Source organism: Carassius gibelio, chromosome B3 (assembly GCF_023724105.1).
Source record: "Carassius gibelio isolate Cgi1373 ecotype wild population from Czech Republic chromosome B3, carGib1.2-hapl.c, whole genome shotgun sequence".
Taxonomy (NCBI): domain Eukaryota; kingdom Metazoa; phylum Chordata; class Actinopteri; order Cypriniformes; family Cyprinidae; genus Carassius; species Carassius gibelio.
The window spans coordinates 10,991,069-11,011,356 of NC_068398.1; the positions used below are offsets into that span (position 1 = coordinate 10,991,069).

At 40.4% G+C, this 20,288-nt stretch overlaps 1 protein-coding gene across 3 annotated transcripts in view; it reads left to right on the forward strand.

The window, feature by feature from the left end:
• The first annotated feature begins 1,333 nt into the window (after positions 1 to 1,333).
• The window catches only part of pbx4 (pre-B-cell leukemia transcription factor 4), a 35,784-nt gene continuing 16,829 nt past the window's right edge, over positions 1,334 to 20,288 (forward strand). Inside the window, exons 1-3 of one of the 3 annotated variants that reach the window (XM_052550362.1) lie at positions 1,334 to 2,514; positions 6,045 to 6,146; positions 9,840 to 9,913. In XM_052550362.1, the coding sequence (XP_052406322.1) occupies positions 2,330 to 2,514; positions 6,045 to 6,146; positions 9,840 to 9,913 (361 nt within the window). In that variant the 5' untranslated portion in view covers positions 1,334 to 2,329. The remainder of the gene's footprint in view (positions 2,515 to 6,044; positions 6,147 to 9,839; positions 9,914 to 20,288) is intronic. The other 2 variants (XM_052550361.1, XM_052550363.1) reach the window with 2 other exon arrangements.

The window sequence follows — 20,288 nt, forward strand, 5'->3', positions numbered from 1 at the left end:
ATAAATGTAAAACGTAGTTAAGACCCCAGATGACTAATCTAAAATATTCTGTGGCACACGAAAGAAGATTGTTCGAAGAATGTTGATAAAACGTTTAGGATCCCATTGCCTTCCAGTGTATGGACCAAAAAGAGACATTTCTCAAAATATTTTCTTTGTCATTTGCAGAAAAAAAAAGTCAATCATAGCCTATAGGTTTTTATTAATGTGAGTTGAGTATATAATGACATTAAGTTGAATTCTTGCCTGAGCCTTTTCTTTTAAGAGCAAAGTTAAACAAGAAAATTACCTTTTCAGTTTTTTTTTATATGGATGTAAATTACCAGCAGAATATTCAAAACATACTACTCTGCTAAACATTATAATATACATTGTTAATACACCAGTAGCTCGCAGTTTACCCAAAGACATGTTTTATAGCAGAATTTCTTTTCCAGGACAGGACCATATCACCATTATCAGACATTGTGAATCTTACTTTCACGACCATGCATGCATGTAGGCTTAATCTGCATCTTCTAGACCTCTTTGATTTAAAAAGTATATTTTCTTACATTTTTTCAACAGAAATAGTTTTGGTCACAAGGGTTCATCGTGCTTCGTAAATTACAACAGCATGCACTGTTGTAGAACAGCATCCAACGCTGATTGTAGAGTGGATAGCCCTCCATAAACTTTCCTTAATAGTTTTACTACAGTAACAATGCAGTTACTAGCAGTTGATGAAGGTTCATTCTTCGTAACCCATGAGGGGAGTCATTTAATCTGCTCCTAATTGTAATGCCAGTTTATAAGCACCACATTGTGTATTAGTTAATCTGATCAAAGCACAGCAAATGAGGTGCCATTCATTATTTTACCACTGGTTACCATGATCTGGCTTGTTCAAGTGCATAGATTCAGCTATGGCTACTATACAAAAATCCTCTTCGACGAATTGAACCTGAATACGATGCATCTGAAAGAGACGCGCAAGGTGTGTGTGTTTAGTTTTACAGAGTAACGTAAACTGCAAAGGTTTTTTTTTTTTTACATAAGAACACTAACATAGAGAATCAGTGTTTGTATCTATTAATTACATTCATAATAGCATCAAAAAGGAACAAACAGAAAAAGGAAAGAAGAACAAAAAATACTAGAGGGGATACCAAACTTATACGAAATTTAAGAAAGGAAATCCAAAGTTTCTATACATCCTTTTCGCTTTTTTGTTTCTTAGATCTGTTAAAGCTTGAGACGCTCAAGTTGTTTACAAACGTAGCGTACGTTGAGCGCGAGGCGTCAGCGCGCTCAGTGTCGCCCCTAGAGGCGCGTTGCCGCGCCGCGATGGTGACGTATGGCTCGTCTGTAGCGGCTCAGAGGGGGAGAAAGAGCCGCCGAGGAGGGCAGAAACACAAGAGAGGGGCAAGTCTTTCTACGACAGCACCGCGGCTCGGGAACAAACCAACTGAGTCGAGTCGGCTGGCATGGAGCTGAGCGTTGTCGTTCTGAGCCGTTTCGCGCCGTCCGCCTAACGTTCAAACCGGGGCATCTCGCGCACAGTTTGCCGTCGGTCCCGGGGGTGTTTGTGGAGCCCGTGTGAATCCGTTGCTAGCAGCGCTCGAATGCTAGCTAGCTCCGCCGCTAATCAGCTAGCCCACACTGCGAGTCGATTGTGTCGGAGATCGCGGAATCAAGCGTTAAAGCCGTCGCGCTCCTCCGCCGCTCTCGGGACTCGTCTTGCCCGTTGAGTTTTTGCGTTTTCCTAAGCGACGGGACGCTAAAAAGCGAAGGCTGGGGTTTCCTTTTCGATTTATTTCCAGCAAAGAGTTTTCCTCTCTCTATTAGCTTGTTAGCTGCTCCGGTTGGTTTAGTCCATCTTGTTAGTAGCGCCTGAGATTTCTACTGTAACGTTATTATCTGTCAGATCGGTCGCGTTATTTGTGGACATGAATGATTTTTACTGCTGACCGTGATTAGAGAAGCGATACTTTGAGATGCCGCGCGTGGGATACTTTATGTTTCCAGGGACGCTTTTATTTTCTTGTTAGACTGTTTATGCGAGTGCTGGTGTAAAGGGGTTCGCTTTAGATAATACAGGAATCACAACTTTGTTTTTGTTTTTAATTTCCTCTCCATGCAAGCCGGTGATCCACCTCTGTCCATCCACCGCGCATCGTTTTGATGTGGTTAAAGCCCACATTTGAGTCGCACTCTCATTGTTTTCTCGTCTGATCGCGGTTCGTTCGGCTGCACTCTTGTATTGACGCCGTCGGTGGTTCATGGTCTCGGAGACGGGGCGCTGAGACACGCTTTCATCGGTTTGCGGCGGGGACAGAAGCGAGGTATTATGGATGAACAGACACGGATGCTGGCCGGCCTGGGCGCACTCGGCGGACTCTCTCAAGCCGACGTGGGTGACCCCGATTCGGTTCGGAAGCAGCAGTCCCTCGGCCAGCCGCAGCAGGACATCGGGGATATCCTCCAGCAGATCATGGCCATCACCGACGAGAGCCTCGACGAAGCCCAGGCGAGGTAAGATCTGCGAGAGCCATTCAAGAGAAGCATTGATGGATAGATAGTTTCTGTGAGGGGAATTGCTGTGCAACAGCAGCTGGATACTTTGCTTTTTATAGACACCATATAAATAAGTGCATGTTAGAATGCATTGCACCTATTGCTTATTACATTTACACAGTTTTACTAGGGGGTAAAAATGCAGTGTGTTAATTGCATATGTACAATATTTGTTCGGGTGTTCTTGCATCCTCCCATTTTTAAGTTGTTAAAAGTTAGCCAAAGACTTGCTTCGGATAAAGGCATCTGGTGAAGTGAAGTATAAATGCATGCACTAAATAATCGGTTTGTTACGCATTGTACTTGATGAAAGTTAATGAGAAAGTTAAAAAAAAAAAATACGATCCATGTGATTGAAACTGTCGACATCTATTGATTATAAAGATGGATTATAAACGGCGATTTCCATTCACACCAAATACGCTCCAAAATGATAAGAAGACTAGAATCACGCCAGTATATTTTCACAACAAGATTTTGCTAAAAGGGGCCAAAAAGGCTTTAGAGGTCAACCAATATGTTTGCTCTCAGGAGCCCATGTGCTCTTGTGAAGCCATTTGGTCTTCAGTGCGTGTCTGCCAGATTGAGGCCTCAGCAGATAAATGAATTGGATTAATGCGCTACCTCGTCATTAGCATAGATAATCAGCGCGCGCGCTTAATTAAGTCATCGCCGTCAAACAGTGTCAGACTTAACCTCGAGATGAAAGCAGCCGACAGGTTTGACGACTTTCCCGCGTTTTCCCGCAGATTCCGCGCGCGTACAGTCGGTGTGTTTCTATCGACCGGGGTGTAATTGATCTCGTATGGATCGCTGGTGACCTGAGATCTGCTGAAAGGTCAACTCCAGCCACAGATCCCGCATCCCGGACTAAAGCTGCCTTTTTAATGAGGGATCGTATGTGCGTGTATATGTGTCATTAGCTTGTGATTTTCCACCAAGCCATCTGACCACCTGGTTCTCTTAATTAATTCACTTCTCTTTTACCCTCCTCCTCCTCCTCCTTCTCCCTGGTGTTCATCCTTTTCATTGTGTGTTGGGCGCAATCAATTCTCCTGTAATGTGTGCGCGTGTGCAGCTGTCCGCAAATTGAGTTTCTATTAATGAGATGGAGGAGGGTAGCTACACAGAGAACTTATGAACGCAACCGTATTGCTTTTATGTCTCTACTGCGTTTATTGGATCAGTGTTGTGAGGTGACTTTTGGTTTCACTTGTGGAAAAGACCCTGAGATAAATGTTGTGTTGGTCTATCTGAAGAGGGTTTTGACACGGTTTGGATGAAGATGAAACATCTAATTTTTAATCTAAAAATGAACATTTCTTTAATTATTATGGTGAATGACCTGGCTGCTGTTTTCAAAATGCAATCAAGCTCTATAAATTAATAAGAATTATTGAAATGGCAATTAACATGACCAGAGTTAGTCTTTGGAGACCTATGTTGACTTTACTTGAGAAACAGACTGACATTTCAAACTATTAAAAAAATCTGAATGTGTCTTGTGGAGTAGCATCCAAATTAAGTGTTTTTACTCGAGCCGTAAATGATTTAATATCACCTACACTAGGATATATTGAGTGAACTTGATGACAAAAAATGGTCCAGTTCACCCGAATTCCCTGCATACATATGTACAGGCTAACATAATCATACACATATCTGTCAATAAAACTAAAATATTATTTATTATTATATTTTACAAGAAAGTACTGTTTCAGATGTTTTTACATGAATTTCATGTTTAATGTAATGTGTTTCTTGGCATTTCTTTTTTAGTTTGTGAAATTTTTCAGCAATTTCTGAGTGAAAATCATTTCTATGCTTAATTTCTTTAAGTGTAGACTTAAGAAAAGTCCAGAAATTGTTACAGGGAGAACTTTATGAAAGGGTATATTATTCAGACCTGATGATAATGCAAAGAATTGGCTCAGAAGAACTTATAGTTTCTATTCGTGTAATATGAATCATCTCAGTCAACCAAGTTTTGAAGCAAGGGGAGTCTGAAGTTTTCAAGAGTGTAAGTGTATTTTTTTAAATTATCATTACATGAATCATACCCAGCAATAGAGATAACAAAATAGATTTTTAAAAGCTAGATTAGGTATAAATCATTCTTCAAGGTAACCTATTACTACTTTTTCCCCACCGCTGTAGCTCGCAAATCTAATCTGAACTTCTGCATCTTCAAAGTGGCATGAAGATTAGTCACACCATGTGTCATGTTAATGATGCAAAACACTGTTGGTTCTTGTGTGTCTCATAACTGATCATAACATGGCAAGTTTGAATATGCAGAAGTGAATTAGATTTGAGAGCTGCAGCCGAGGGAGCTTTGAGTCGTATGGGAAAAGGCAGTGTAAACACTCTTCAAAGCATCACATTGACATGAGGTTGAGTGAACCAAAGAATTGGCTTTTTCTTTTTCTTTTTTTTTGGTGAACGACTCCTTTAAGGATAATGCCAGATATTGTTAGTGATGGACGTAAATGCGTTTTCTCTTAAGTCACTTCTTCTCTGTCACTGATATTCTGCAGTTATTCTTGAGTATAAGCCCTTGCCGCCTTCAGTTATGAAGCAAAAACCCCTTCGGTGTTTCCGCACAGACCTGAAATAGTTCAGATGCCTGAGAGAAATATGCAATTTTATTTTGCCAAGTGTGGGATGGTTTTAGGGCAGAGAAGGCAGCTTCATTTGCTGAGTGGGGAGCTTAACTCTACTTCAGAGTGAATTTTTCCTAGTGCGGTCACTACAATCTTTTGTTTCTGTCTTTTATAAACCGATTTCCTTTATTTGCGACTAATGAAATATGCACAGTTGTGGTATCTCATTAAATGGATCATAATGCCTCTTAAATTAATTAGTATAATGTGTCCCAACCCTGCATTATCTGCTGAGTGGAGGCACGTGCTTCGCTCAGAAAGGGAAGAGCGCGTTAAGACGGGGTCTTTTCATTGCATGTTAAAACAAACAGAATGCACAAGACTTCTTATCTTGCTTTGGCCTGTTGTCGTCACTGCAAGTATTGGTAGATAAAGTCAACTGAGTTGACAGACCAGATTACATCCATCAGAAAAGAGCTGCAAGTTAAGCATTTATATCACTAAATCACTTTTATGCACATGTCCTTATACACGTTTTTAATAGATATTTTTAGACTAGCAGTGTATTCTGCTAAACATCATGTTTTGCTTTCATGTGACTTTAGGTTTACTTTGCATTTAGTAGGTAACGATTTGGTCTTTGTTTCGACATTTCAAACATCTTTGGCAAAATCAGACTTGTTCTGATTCCATCCTCATATGCCATATATATAAATACTTGATTTCTGTTTTCTTCTTCTCTTGATCTGCATCATTTACTGTGGGGGTCTGTTGTCCCAGTGTAAGGGGAGGATGGGGTGGGATGTCTTTGGGACGGTGGGGGCAGATGCCAGCGCTGTCTGAGCCTGCTGCCCTGAGCCTCTCACCCTGTTGCCCTGTGTCCAGATGCTGGCCAGAGGAGGCACCGGCGCAGTGGACCCCACAGAGGGAGGGGGAGCTGGGGGGGAGCACAGCAGGGTGTGCCCTGCCGCTCAACTTCCAGCACAGGTCAGTACAGGAGCGCATGAGCACCCCCTCCTCTTCTCTCCCCCATCATCCCCTCCATGCTGACGACAAAGAGAATAATGCACCCTCATACAGTTTAAGACGTGTTTTCAGTGGTTTATAAAAGATCTCAGTGTGGCCACACATTTAAAAGAACCAAACTCAGACCAGTTTGAACAGACCGAAATGTGAATCAAGTGAGAAAGAATCCAGTTCTCATTATATTCACATTGCCCTGGCTCTAAAAAGTCTGTTTTTTACTTAATTGTGTTTTTATTATTACGTTAGCAAAAATATATTTACCAATTTATATCGAAATGATTATTTTCATTTATTGTAATATGCCTGTCATTTAAGTACTATAAAATAAATATTTTTTATTGCAGTTTTCTTCAGATATAAAAAAAAAAACACCTTAGATTGAACACTTTAACCTTCATTTTCACAGAAAACTAAACTAAATATTTGCTGTTTCTGTGTGTATTTGACAATAGTTTAAAATATGCCCCTTGTTATATCTAGAAATGAGAACAAGTGACTTATTTACTTATCTGTTTCATTGCATGTCATCATTCTCTTTGTGTAATAGCCAAAAATATTTAAAATCATGTGCATGAGAAGGTAAAACACAATCTCACATTGTGCTTCATAAGCAACTTAAAGTAAACAATACTCAAACCACCTCATCAGATGGTATTCGTTTTAAAATTCAGTTGGAGTGTTCACATAAAAGCCACATAAAAGAATAATTTGTGCACTCTCAGGAACTGATCAAAGAGTGAAACTCTCTTAAGATAGATATACAATTAACAATAATAAAAAAAGCCTTCCCTTCTCATTACACCCCAGAAAATGTTTCAGTTTCAGTTACGCCTTTTCATGATCATCCATCCATAGACATGACTTTGGATTTCTGTTTGTAATGTCAGTTGTCGTTACTTGATGTTTTAGTATTTCTCTTGCTCATATTGCATTAGTTTTCAAGCGAAAGGAAATAACATGCATTCAAGACTCAGCGATCCATTTTATGCCAGCTCACGTATTTAAATATTTGTGCCTCTTGCCCTGAAAGCAACATACCTGAAATATTTGGGTGTGAACATGTTAAAGCCAACAATGAATATCTGGGCAGCAAATAAAGCCTTAGCTAGAAGTAAATCTGAAGTTTGCTCGGCCTCTAACTCATGTTGGATGATAAACACGACAGCTGGAAAGTAGGCAATGTGATAAGACAAGCTAACTAATCAACTGTAACCTATTCAGCATTGCCCAAGCTAGTGCCGTTGCCCATTTCCAACAAAATTACCCAACGAGTTGCACTGTGTGTCATCAGCTTAAGGCCTCATCCACCAAAAAAAATCTTTTTTGGGGATTTCCCACGTTATCTGTTTGCCTCGGAGCAAACGGGAAACATTCTAACTTTGTTTAGCTGTAGCCAACTGCAATATTAGGCAGCTAGTTTTGTGGTGTTTAGTTCAGGACTTTTTTGTAAAAGATTATTCAGGCTAGTGCAGAGATTTGTAACACAGAATTTCCGCAAAATGCAACACATTTTTGGATCCACTTTGGATTTAAAAGTGGCTGTGTCACATGATCAGTTTCATGCTCAGATGGCATGTTAATCCCAGTTGCGAGTTGAACAGCTTTAACGAATACACCTCGATTATTGGCATTTGTTAAGGGTTACCAGTGCTCCTGGAAAGCATGCTTCATCTGCTCTCTAATACAGTAGCGCTGAAATCTGGCTGTGCGTAAATAAGCTTCCCATGCATCAGAGCTCACCGAGCCTGGAAATAAAGTTTGCTGATGGGAGACTGCCTTGAAATGATCGATGATTGGATTTGGCACATATGATTCAGGCTTTGAGAAGAATGTTTCCTCTGCGAGACAGAGGGTCCTTACTTGTTTTGATATTCTCCAGACCTGCTCAATAAATTAAGCACGTTCTGGGTGTAAAAAGGGCTGGATAATACCATTAAAGGGTGGAATGCTTTTCCCGAAAGACAAATTAGCACCATGTGTCAGTTACTCATTTAGCTGGAGTGAGCCGAGACTGCTGCTGTATCTTCTCAATCTACAGACACTGAGCTTTTTAAAAGACTCGAGTCTTAGTGTGTCCATTACATCTTGATTGATTCTGAAGGAGATGTTTGCACCTTTGATTGCAATCATATTCAGGAAACAATGTTAGAGGTTGTTGATATGTTTTCAATAACCATAAATCCTCTGGTTTGTTTGGCAGCCAAACGATGCATGCTTTAAATTGAGACTTTGAAGAATCTATCATGAACGATTCTCTAAAAATAGGGTGACCATATGTCCTTTTTTCCCTGGACCTTTCCTGGCTGGGATTTCTAAAATGGCCAGGTTTTGTCTTCATTTTCCTATTGACATGCTCTGTAGTCTGTATAAATTATTTGTAAGTGTATTTGCGTTGCTTTGCTTTTGGCCGGTCTCTGTAGATCCCACCTCACAAACCATGAATAGTCTATTATGTACAACACCTGCATGCTATTGGTTAAACTACGTTTCATTCGTTACTTTTAGAAAGTAGGAAAACAAACCAAAATGTGGACATTTTAGACCCTTTAGTAATCCTGGCCAGGACATGGAAAAGGAGGACATATGATTATTTTGAAATGAAGGTCTAGAGAGTAAGGATGGGTGATATATCGCATTCTATTGTCACTTGCATTTTGCCAGTAAAGCTGGTTCCCTGATTAGCGGTAAATCGCCATCACCTACTTTTAAATGGAGCGGCATTTAATAGACAGAGCTTTAGATCACTGACAAGCTACGCAATATCGTGTTTATTATCACCTTCGATAATGAACGCGATTTTGCATAGCTTGTCAGTGAGTATATAAATATGTGTTCATATATAAATATGTATTATATCGCATTAATTATCGCCTTCGATAATGAACACGATATTGCGTCGCTTGTCAGTGATCTACGGCTCTGTCTATTAAAAGCCGCTCCATTTGAAAGCAGGTGATGGTGATTTACCGCTAATCAGGGAACCAACTTTACTGACGAAATGCGCGTGACAATCGCATACGATATATCACCCATCCCTACTAGAGAGCAGAATTTATGACATACTTATTTTTCACAAAAATGTAAAAACATTTTGGGGCTGATTCAAAAACCTCAGGCACTGAATGCAAGCAGTAAATGGATTTTGTGTAAAAGAGGCATTTGCGTATGTTTTCTGTTGATTGTGGCAGCAGTAATTAATCAAATGATGTAGATCAACAGTATAGCTGGTGATATATTCAGACATTGGCAGAAGAAAGCCCTACTTTCTACAGTTAAAAGTGATGTGGTAAAGTATGCCAGATCTTGGTAGTATGCAGCATCCTTCAGAACTGGCTCACAAAATGGGGAATTGCACTTTGGAAATTGCATTCAGATCACATATTTGGTTATTTGGGGCACTAAAATAGCACATATGCAAAGTAAGTAAATAAATGGCTCTATCAGTGGTTTTGAATTTCCCTGTACATGTGTATTTCTTACCGATGAGGCTAATGGTAGATTTGTAAACTGACAAAAGTGCACTTTGTTAATTGGGCACAGTGTTCGTGACAGATGCCAATAAACTTAAAATGGCCAAATAGCATTCGATATGTTGACTGTTTGAGATGGAATATAATCAGAGTCTCTCTAACACGTTTCTTTTCTCTCTTACAGAAAACACGCACTGAACTGCCACAGGATGAAGCCGGCTCTGTTCAGCGTTTTATGCGAGATCAAAGAAAAAACTGGTAAGTCGTACTCTTACTCTGCCAATGCAGAACTTCTGTGCGGATTTGCGTCTTCAAGCCGCACTCCCACATTGCGAGTAGATCTTTTTCATTACTCTGTATTGATTCTGCATTGACCAGATGCAGAGACAGGTGTTTAATAATCTTCAGGCTAAATTTATTGTGTTCCTTTTTTTTAACATGCCTCTAGGCTTTCCAGGTGTCTTATTGTATCGCCCACTGCAATCATTAAGTGTCATAGCAATGGATTCAGTGTTTGCATAGTGTGAAATCTCACTTGAATTCATTTCAAAGCTTTGAATGGGCAACAAGTGTATTTGCTTTGGTCTCAGTGCTTTAGAGGTTACGTTTCTCATTGTGAACCCCATCCACGCAAACCATCCCGGTCCAAACCGGTAACGGCTCCCGCATCTTAACTCAGAGATCCACAGTGGTCAGTTTTCTGGCAGATCTGCAGCTTTCTCCCCTCAAACGAGAGGCTGACAAATGATTAAATATTTATGGAGGTGTTGGCATTGTCTTTGTGCCATGGTTTCTCTCGTTTCTTTCCTGTCATATCCTGCAGCTTGAATCCATCTCAGCTTCTGTAACAAGCATGCTCATGTGGAATTACAGTGCAAAAATGATGTGCAGCGGTCTGTTTGTGGCAATCTGTCAATAACCCAGTCTTACTTTCCTATAATTGGATGCAAGTAAAGGGTAGGCTAGAGGAATGGGTATCGGGGGTTGTCCCTGTTGCCAAGGCAACCTGCTGTCTTATTTACCTAATGTCATTCACTTTGATTTTCACATTTAGCCTGCCAGTGGAGAAAGGGCCGGGGAGAAATGCAGCACTAAATGGAAGGTGTTGTCGGCAGTGCAGACAGGCGAAGTTAATGGTCAGAATTTTTCCATGCATCACTTCGGTTATCGCCAAACTTAATCTACAATCCGTGTTTTACCCTGAAGACTTCGGCGTAAATGAGCTGATTTACTAGATGACAGGAGCGAGGCCATTACTGTCTGATCTGAGACGCGGTTTCGCTGTTAAGGCCTGTTTATGGGAAATTCATTGTGACAAAATGCATTTTTTGCACCAAAACAAAAATTCTTTGTATTTGCAATAAATAGTATTTGGGTTTTCTAAATCCCAATATATTTTATTATATACATTTTAAATTTACGTTTATATAAAATTTATAATGCATAGTTAGATTTTATATATTTTATTTAATTTAACAAGTAATTTCTACAATTATTAATAATTCTGTAATTTTCTATTATTATAATCTAACTTTATATATATATATATATATGTATATGTATATGTATATGTGTGTGTGTGTGTGTGTGTGTGTGTGTGTGTGCGCGCCCGTGGACCACAAAACCAGTCATAAGGGTTATTTAAATTTTTTTTTAATGATTTGGCTGAGATTTGAAAATCTGGAATCTGAGGATGCAAAAAAAAATCTAAATATTGAGAAAATCGCCTTAAAAGTTGTCAGTTAAGTTCTTAAAAATGCATATTTCTAATCAAAAATTACGTTTTTTTTATATTTATGGTAGGAAACATATTTTCATGGAACATGGTTTTTACTTAATATCCTAGTGATTTTTGGCATAAAAAAAAAAATCAATAATTTTGACCCGTACTATGTATTGTGGACTTTTTATTTTTTATTGTTGGTGAGATTTAAACATTTAAAAAGTCAGACTAGCATTTGAAAAAAAAGCTATGGCTTGTCGCAGTACAACATTTCACAATCCTGTTCGCTGGAGTCTGTCGAGATGTATTGTCTTGCTTGAAAATCTGGTTGGACTTTGTCTGAACAGGCCTCAGCTCTGAGTGGAGTTGTGTGTTGAGGATGATGTCAGTTTTGGCAAGTATCGTTCCAGAAGCTCAAAATCATCGTATTTGAAGAAAATTATCATAAACGAGTCAAATCTAAAGAACACATCCCCGACAGTAAACTGATGCCTCTTTCTATTTATGACACACTGACACAGAAATCAAATGATTTTTTACAATTGCTTTGTCATGTGCAATGCAGACAGACTTTATCTGTTGTGGTGCGACGGTGTTAACTCCACCTCTGAGTCGCCGTCATTGGAAATCTTCGTGTTGCCAGATGTTGAGGGGCTTCTTGCCATCATGGACCGCAACATAGTGCTTGTTGGCTTAAAAAGCATGGCACACTCCTGTATTCTTAACACACACTGAGGTACGCATGAGTGTCTGTAATGAGCCGAGTATATTAGCCCTGTGATTAAAATCACCATCATTTCAAGTGTCTCAAAATTTAGAAATTATCTTACATCATGGGATTTTTTTAATTATTTATCGTGCATCATACAGAGTTCAGAATTATCATACAAATATGATAATTATCGTACGTCTGGCAACACTGGGAGGTGTCCATCATTGTGATTAGCACGGCCCCCACCTCCTTCCCAGCTCCATATACACACACACACATATATATATATATATATATATATATATATATATATACACACACACACCTGCCTGCACTGGCTCTCTCCAAGACTCCCTGCTGCTTTTATCTCCAGTCTCTGGAATGTGAATTAAAGAAGGCAGCCTCCTCCACTGCACATGATTGTATTGCTGATCAGTAGTCCTTACATCTGTTTTCCACAGTCTCGGTGTGTCTGCCTCTGTCTCACTTTCTCTCTCTCCTGCACCGAACAGCAGGGATAAAAGCGAGCTGGAGCTCAGGCCTTTCCCTGCCGCTGCGGTCTTGTCCTCTCCTCCTCCTCCTTCCTCCTGATGCCTTGCTTCCATTCTTGAAAGAGAAGTCTTGCTCTGAACTCGGGGCTTTGATATGGTAATGGAGGTGGAGGGGAGGGTTAGGGAAGAGTGGGGGAGGTGCATTGAATTCCTCGGAGTGCTGCTGCAGTTGGGAAGATTGTTTTTTATTGTTAAGGAAATGTTCTGCTCAAATGCAAGTCACACTAACCACCTCCCCCCCTCGCATTTCCCCATCTGTTTAACATAAACGTCATGCGCGTGATATGTAAGATTTGATAATTAATCTCCTTAGAAACAAATTAAGAGAGAGATGAGGTTTCCAAGCCAATTGTCTCTTCGGTCTTGACCCTCCCCCATCGACTTAAAACGGTCGCAGCGAGTTGATTCTCACCCTTTTCAGCACCCGGACTTTTGTTCTCATAGTCGAGGTCACCTGCTTTTGTACTTTCTGTTTTTACAGGTTTTTGAATTGTAAAAGAAGCTCAGCCAATATTATCATAGCTAGTTGATGAGAAACATGGACATAAACTTTTTTTTTCCCGCCATCAATGTTTTGGGTTAAAATGCAGTTTGGCGACTGCTGTGGAAATCTGCGATTTGAACTGTTAAGTCGCAAATTATAGTGGAACAGTTTAAAACGAGAAACGTTTGGTAAACTTATAACGGAAATAATATACAGTGTAAGCAATATTTACGATTCCATGCTATTTTTTGGGTCACTAATCAAAACACATTTGTGACAATGATTTTTTTTTTTTTTATATATATAAAACTTTTCTTTTTTTTTAAGGAACAAGAATGTCACCTCTCAGTCATGAAAACTGCATGTTCAGTTCTTCTCAGAAAAGAAAAATGTATTTTATTACCGTAAAAGCAGGGTACCAAATGTACTTCCTTTTGTGCCCTACACCTGTGTTTATGGTACAGATGGAACAGAAATGTCCCATTCTGTTTAGAGAGCTTAAAGTCTTGAATCCCGAATTTGTGTTTCAGACGGTATTCTGGTTACTTTCTTGGCTCTTCTATAGATGTTAACTCCCTTGCTGCTAATAGCTGAAAATAGCGAAGTCATGTGATGTTTGAAGAGTACCTACCAGAAGAACCGGCCAGATCAACTTTACTCATAGTGCATTTCTGCAATTAAAGTCCCAGAAACAAATAAATGATTTGGTAGGGCTGAGAACACCATGGCCTCAAATAAACCCAGTGCTGCATGAATTAAATATGAATTTTATTTTTTAATGTTTCCTTTGGTTAATGGTTCTTAAATTATGTTGAATAAGCCTTAAAAGGGTCATAGGATGCAAAATTAACTTTTGTTGTTGTTTGAACATAAATGTGTGTTGGAAGTGTGTGTACACTTCCATCTTATAATGATGAAAAATCCATGCAGCTAGTTAGCCAGATCCACGGCTGAAGTTTACTGTCTGCTAGTCACCCCACAAAGAAAGGGGTGGGGTCAGCAGAGCTCATTAGCATTTAAAGAAACACGGACTAGAACTGCACGCTGCAAACACAGCTGATTTTGACAGTTTAAAATGGGTGTTTTTACACTACCATTGAGAAATTTTAACCAAAGTATGTTACAGACTTTTCATTCAGACCCTAAAGACTCATATCAACTTGTGGAAAATGGGCATCCGATGACCCGTTTAAAAGAACAAAATGTCTAGTGTATGTCTATGTGTCTTCTTGCATTTCCAGTATATTTCCTGTTTCCACTAAATATTCATGTGTAGTCTCTAGTAGTACTAGTAATTTTTCATTATTAGCAAGAGCACAAGAGTGGTCGTGAGAAAAAGTCAAAATCCAGCTGACCATTCAGATATATTGCCTAACTATGGCTAGTGTTTAGCACAGTTTTACGTGATGCATGGTTTGTTTAGAATGGCTCGATATCGCTAACTTCTCCTCGCAGTTTAAGAAGCAAATCATTTAAAGTGCTCAAACAGTTTACCATCAACAAATGGCTTTCCAAGTATTGTAAAATGTCAGCCATTACCTGCACGTCATGTAAAGGTTCTAGAGAGTTTCCATGTAGATAAATGTAGTTCCACATCAAGCCTATGTGGTTCAGTAAAAAATAAATGAGCTCAAATCCTTGTTTATAACCAACCTGAATGACCTGCCTGGCTCTGGTTTGACGTCAGGTTGGACAAAGACCTAATTAATGCTTTTTAATTATCATTCAATTTTGAAAGACCTTAATTTGAACCCTCTTGTAAAATTTTATGAGTTGTTGGAAATCTCAGACTCATTTTACGAGGCAGGGCCTGCAGGCCTGCAGGTAAAGGAGCCAGTGGAGTGTGAGACTTTTTACAACTTGAATAAACTGCAATAGAGATTAACTCAGCCTCAACAGGTACTCAAACAGACCAAACGTTTGTGCAGCGTGACTAATGCATTCAACCTGGCCTCAGAATAAACAGCAAAAATGCAGAATCCCTAATATCATCATTTGGTAGTGGCCCTATTTCATTTGGCGTTTCTTGTGTGGTGCTCTGTCACTCAATGTGTTTTTCTCTTCTCTGTTCCAGAAGTGAGAAAGATAGAGTGTGAAGGGGGGAAAGGGAAGAGAGAGAGAGAGAGAGAGAGAGAGAGAGACAGCGATAGAGAGAGATTGATGAGGCAGTAAGAGCAGCAGTAATTACTCTGTGTCCATTCCTCACGCCGGATTGGCAGACGGCTAATATCACACAGACCCCTGGCCCTGACAGGCGCCCCCCTTCCCCCCATCACAAGGTCCAGAATGGTGGCGGACTTCATCCTAATGCTGTGTGGGCCGAGTGTCTTTCCTCTCATTACGTTGTTCCTTGAGGAATCAAGCTTTTTTCTCAGCACTGGACAAGCAAAATTGCATGGTGCGTTCTTGAATGCAAGGAAACGTTTAAAAAAACACCCAGACCCTTTGAGTTGACCAGCCAAGTACTTCCTCTGTGCTAATCGCCTAATTTATTGGAAAATGCAATTTGAAGATGACATGAATTCTCAATTGGCCCTATTTACTTAATGATGGTGCCTGGTCCCATTGTGCACAATTCATCAACGTGTGATGCGCTCATTTCATCAAAATGAAATAAATTTATGCCTTGCATGTGCTTGCAGCAGCTTTTCTGCTGACGTAACCAAGGCTGTGATGACTAAGAAAAATGCTAGTTTGTTTTTGTGAAAAGTGGGGACATCCCATAGGCGTAATGGTTTTTATACTGTAGAAACTGTATATTCTATCGCCCTTCACCAACCCTACATCTAACCCTCACAGGAAACTTTGTGCATTTTTACTTTCTCAAAAAAACTCATTCTGTATGATTTATAAGCGTTTTGAAAAATGGGGACATGGGTTATGTCCTCATAAGTCACCCTCTCCTTGTAATACCGGTGTCATGCCCATGTCATTATATAAAGTTGTGTCCTGATCTGTCACAAAAACAAGAACACACACACACAGACACATCTTTTGTTGTTTCTTTTTGTTGAGTCCCCCAGTTGAGAACCGTTGCTATATACTGAATATTTCCTCTAAATATTCATTTTCATCTGTAACCATTTTAAATCACGTAACTTCATGCGTTTTGAATGTTGTATGTTATCTTCAGTTGGGATGCACTGAATGTTTGGCAACCAAAATTATTCAATAAGTGAAAAGACAGAATAAACTGTACCAAACTATGATGTGACGTGATCAAATAGAGGCGCGCACTAAAGGCTAGTTTATACTTCTGCGTCGAGTGTACGCCGTATTGTAAGTTGTAGGCTACGCACGTAGGCGACGCCGTCGTGAGCATTTACTCTTCTGCGTATGTCTGTTTTGCTCTGCAGTTACACCGCCGAAATGCTAGTGGGTTCCACTGTGTTTACATTCCTCGATCCTCGCGGGCTTCTACGAACAATGGTGACTGAAAGAGGAGTCAGATGGCTGTATTTCCTCACTTCTTCAATTAATCGCTCGATCACTTGGTCCATTTCCATGTTGGCTCTTCACTGAATTTCAGAATTTAAAAATGGCGGGTGGTCCAGAGTGCAGATGATCATTCCGGAAATGCATAGGAGGAAACGTGATACTACAAAGCCGACCAATCACAGATCTTGCAGTCCGCATCGTCGCGACGCATAGTTACATTTTTGAGGAGGTGCGTGTCAGGGTACGGCGAAGGGTACGACGTATGGTACACATCAATGTGTATGCTACGCCGTACCTACTACACTCACCCAGCGCAGAAGTATAAATTGGCCTTAATGCAGCAAACATGTCGGCAGTGTGGAAGCTTAAAAAACTGTCTGAGAAAGAATCCTAAGCACCAACAGCGAGAGATTCCTCAGAACTACATTGCATGTCTTCGGTGAGAAGAGGAAGGGGTGGTTGTTGCTGGTTACTGTATGATGATTGAAATCGTGGAATGGCCTAAACAAGTTAGTAAATAAACTGCAGAATGTTACGTTTGAAAATTTTGTGTAGTCTTTAGGATCAGAGTTTATTTGAGTAGAATGTGGTTTTCACTCTCTTGAACGCCCTCATTTTGTGTCTACAGAACAGGATCAAGTACTCGGAAGAAGAAACCCAGTTTAGCTGCGGTGTGTCAAAACTCATGGAGATGTCCCTCAGTCTGCTGGTCTGGGGAGCAGTGTTTGAAAGAAACCCATGTCTCTTTAATTAAAGATATGTAAATGTGGCCTCAGCTGGATTACATTAGCTGGCGTGGCTTTGTTGGGGCGGGAGAGAGTCAGAGCCCAACACCTAATCCTGACTAATTAAGGATTAATTACAATTGATGGGAGCCTTCCATCTCTGTGTGGAGGTCCTCACTGCAGTCTGTGACTAATCTAGAGCTCTGGAGAGGGGATTGGAGCAGGGGTGATCTGTCAGTTTGCTCCGAGCTCCTCTCACTTTAAGCTTCTCTTGAGGGAGGGAGTTTCGAGTTTCTACGCATGCCATTTGGATTGAGGCATTGGCCTTTTGTTAAGCTACAATAATCTGTTTGTCTCACGCAAAGGTGTTAATGCAAACTCTCTATAATGTAGGTTAGGATGGACACATGGCTAGTTAGTGGTGGTGGTTGCTATGGCTTAAACGTAGGGTTAGGGATTTGAATAAACCCTCTTACCCCAAGTATAAGCCATCAGTGAGTAACGCATCCTGAATCAGTTGCATTACAGACTTGAATCCGAGCTGGCAAGAGGTGTAATTTCTTTAAAAAGGGTGGATAAAAAAGTGATTTGGGATTTTAATATTTTAAAAGAATGTTTACTTTCTCAGAGGCTGCAGTTATTTGATCAAAAATAAATAGTCAAAGAGACCATATTCAAGGTCCTGACTATCATTTAAGACTCAGACATGGGCTCATTAGCCTTGGGCCAGTAAGCACCAGCTTAAATACCTATGCAAGTACTTAAACAACATGCTCAGGGGCCAGCGGCATTTTTGTTAGTTGCAATAGTCATATCGTCCTGTTGTCAGCCTTTGAGATCATGGATACACAATATTATTATGCCAATTTATTAGATTATTTAATTTATTAACTACACATTGAATATTTGTATTCAAGTAGCATATGGACGTTATTAAATATTTTTTGTAGGACTGAATCTATATTTACCATGTTAACAATTTAATGGAAACATTTAAAGTTACTCATTTTAATTTTTACATTTCCTCAGTTATTCAAACGGCAGCTAAAGAAATGAGCAAAGAACATTTACATCACTGGTTCAGTCTAGTGTGAGTATATGTACTTTAAAAAACACTCCCGTTTTAATCCGCGAAGCTATCTCTTATACTTTCATCACACATACATTTGCTCTTTGTTGTTTACGATGAGAGAATTTGCGAGTGAGTAGTATTTAGTCAGTGAGCACACGCACTGGACAACAAAACTGATGACTCATCTGAGCTCCTTTGATTGCCCACTGCATTCATAAGCTCAGCATAATTGTGTGTGATTGGTTATAACATGCAACACTGTAAAAATGTGGAAAAAGAAATATAGTACAAATAAGTCCCATTATATTAATTAGTTAATAATACTAGGTTAATAATAATAGTCCTTTTGTTTTCGTCAAAGGCATCAGCCCACTGATATCATTGACTACCGTCGATACACAATACTGTTGTCTATTTGCACAACCCTAAATTGCATAAAAGGTTTAGACCAGTCTTACAGGTTGGCCTTTTTTTTCTCTCCTTTAAGACTGGTCATAAATTTTAAAACTTGTTTTCATAGAAATGTAGATTAGTCTAAATTGAATCCCAAAAATAAAATCAATAACCAGTTGGCTAACTGCTAGTTGGTCGTCTTAGATTTTAAGACATCATCATAATATAAAGGGCTATGTTTAAGCAACTGGCCCCAGAACACCTTAACAACTGCACAGCAACATCCTGGCAACCAACCATAAAATCCTGTAAATGGGATGGCAACTTTTGCATGGGCATTTCATGGGCCAACATTGAGCAGTGTCAGCCTGGCTATCGTCATCACCTATTCCTGATCCTCCTCCTTTCCTTCCAACATTTCCTGTACTCTCTTTACTCTCCTATAAATAATAAAAAGGCCAAAAATAACACAAAATGTAGTTGTACGATTGCATTAAGAGCACAAGGCGATGCAGTAAAAGCTTCTGCTCTGCAGCTTCTTACTTGAACATGCTGTGCTTGAACGTTCACCTGTACACATGGCACAATGCAGTCGTCTCTCTCTCTCTCTCTCTCTCTCTCTCTCTCTCTCTCTCTCTCTCGGTCTGAGCTGCAGTGGGCTAAGGTTAGTTTACACTCCCCCTCATTGCATCCTGCCTCGACTCTCCCCGGCCCTGTTTGCCTCTGTCATAATTCTCGTTCACTCATTATAAATGGGAGCCGCTCCTATGATCTATTGCTTAATTGCCACCTAATTTGCATAACAGTGCAAATTAACGACCTCTCAAATGAGCGTTCATTTTTCACAAGGTCTTTAGGAGCTCCTTAAGAGGCGGTGCTAATTAGCACAGGAGGCAGCTGCGCTGATGAGCCGGGGAGCGGGCGAGAGGAGGGCGTGTCGGTATCGCCACGGCAACAGCCTTCTTCCTCCTCTTCCTCCCAGAGTGAAGTCATCTGCGGAGACTTCTTTTGTCCTCGGCCCTCTGTTTCACCTGACCGCACCGAGCTGGTGGAGTGTGTTCTCACCTGCGTGGTCTTGTTTGACCGGTCTCTGCGTGTCGAGCGAAGCCTGTTGTGTGCCGCTCAGCTCGATGAAATGCTAGTTCAGTTAATTAAGAGCTGATAAATGACAAGTCGGAACAGACGGCATGTTTGCCTAAGGTAGGAGCGCTATTCACACCCTAATCGTATCCTCCTCTGTTAACGCTGACCAATGGCCGCTCCTCTCAGGGCGTGGACGGGCCCATGTGTGCGTGCCACTGGGTGCCACGAAATAGGCCCCACTGACGCCGTTTAACCTGAGCTGCTTACAACAGGAATGTACCGGTGGATTTTGCAGCTTTATACCACCCTGGCACTCGCTCAAGAAGCCCTCCTCTCGTAGTTCCTCATGAGATGCGAATCGCGCCACTTTCACGCATTCTCTGCAATGTTGTCAGCGTTTTCTTTTGGTTTCTGGGTTTGTCCGAATCTTTGGGCATGTGTTGTCATTGCCT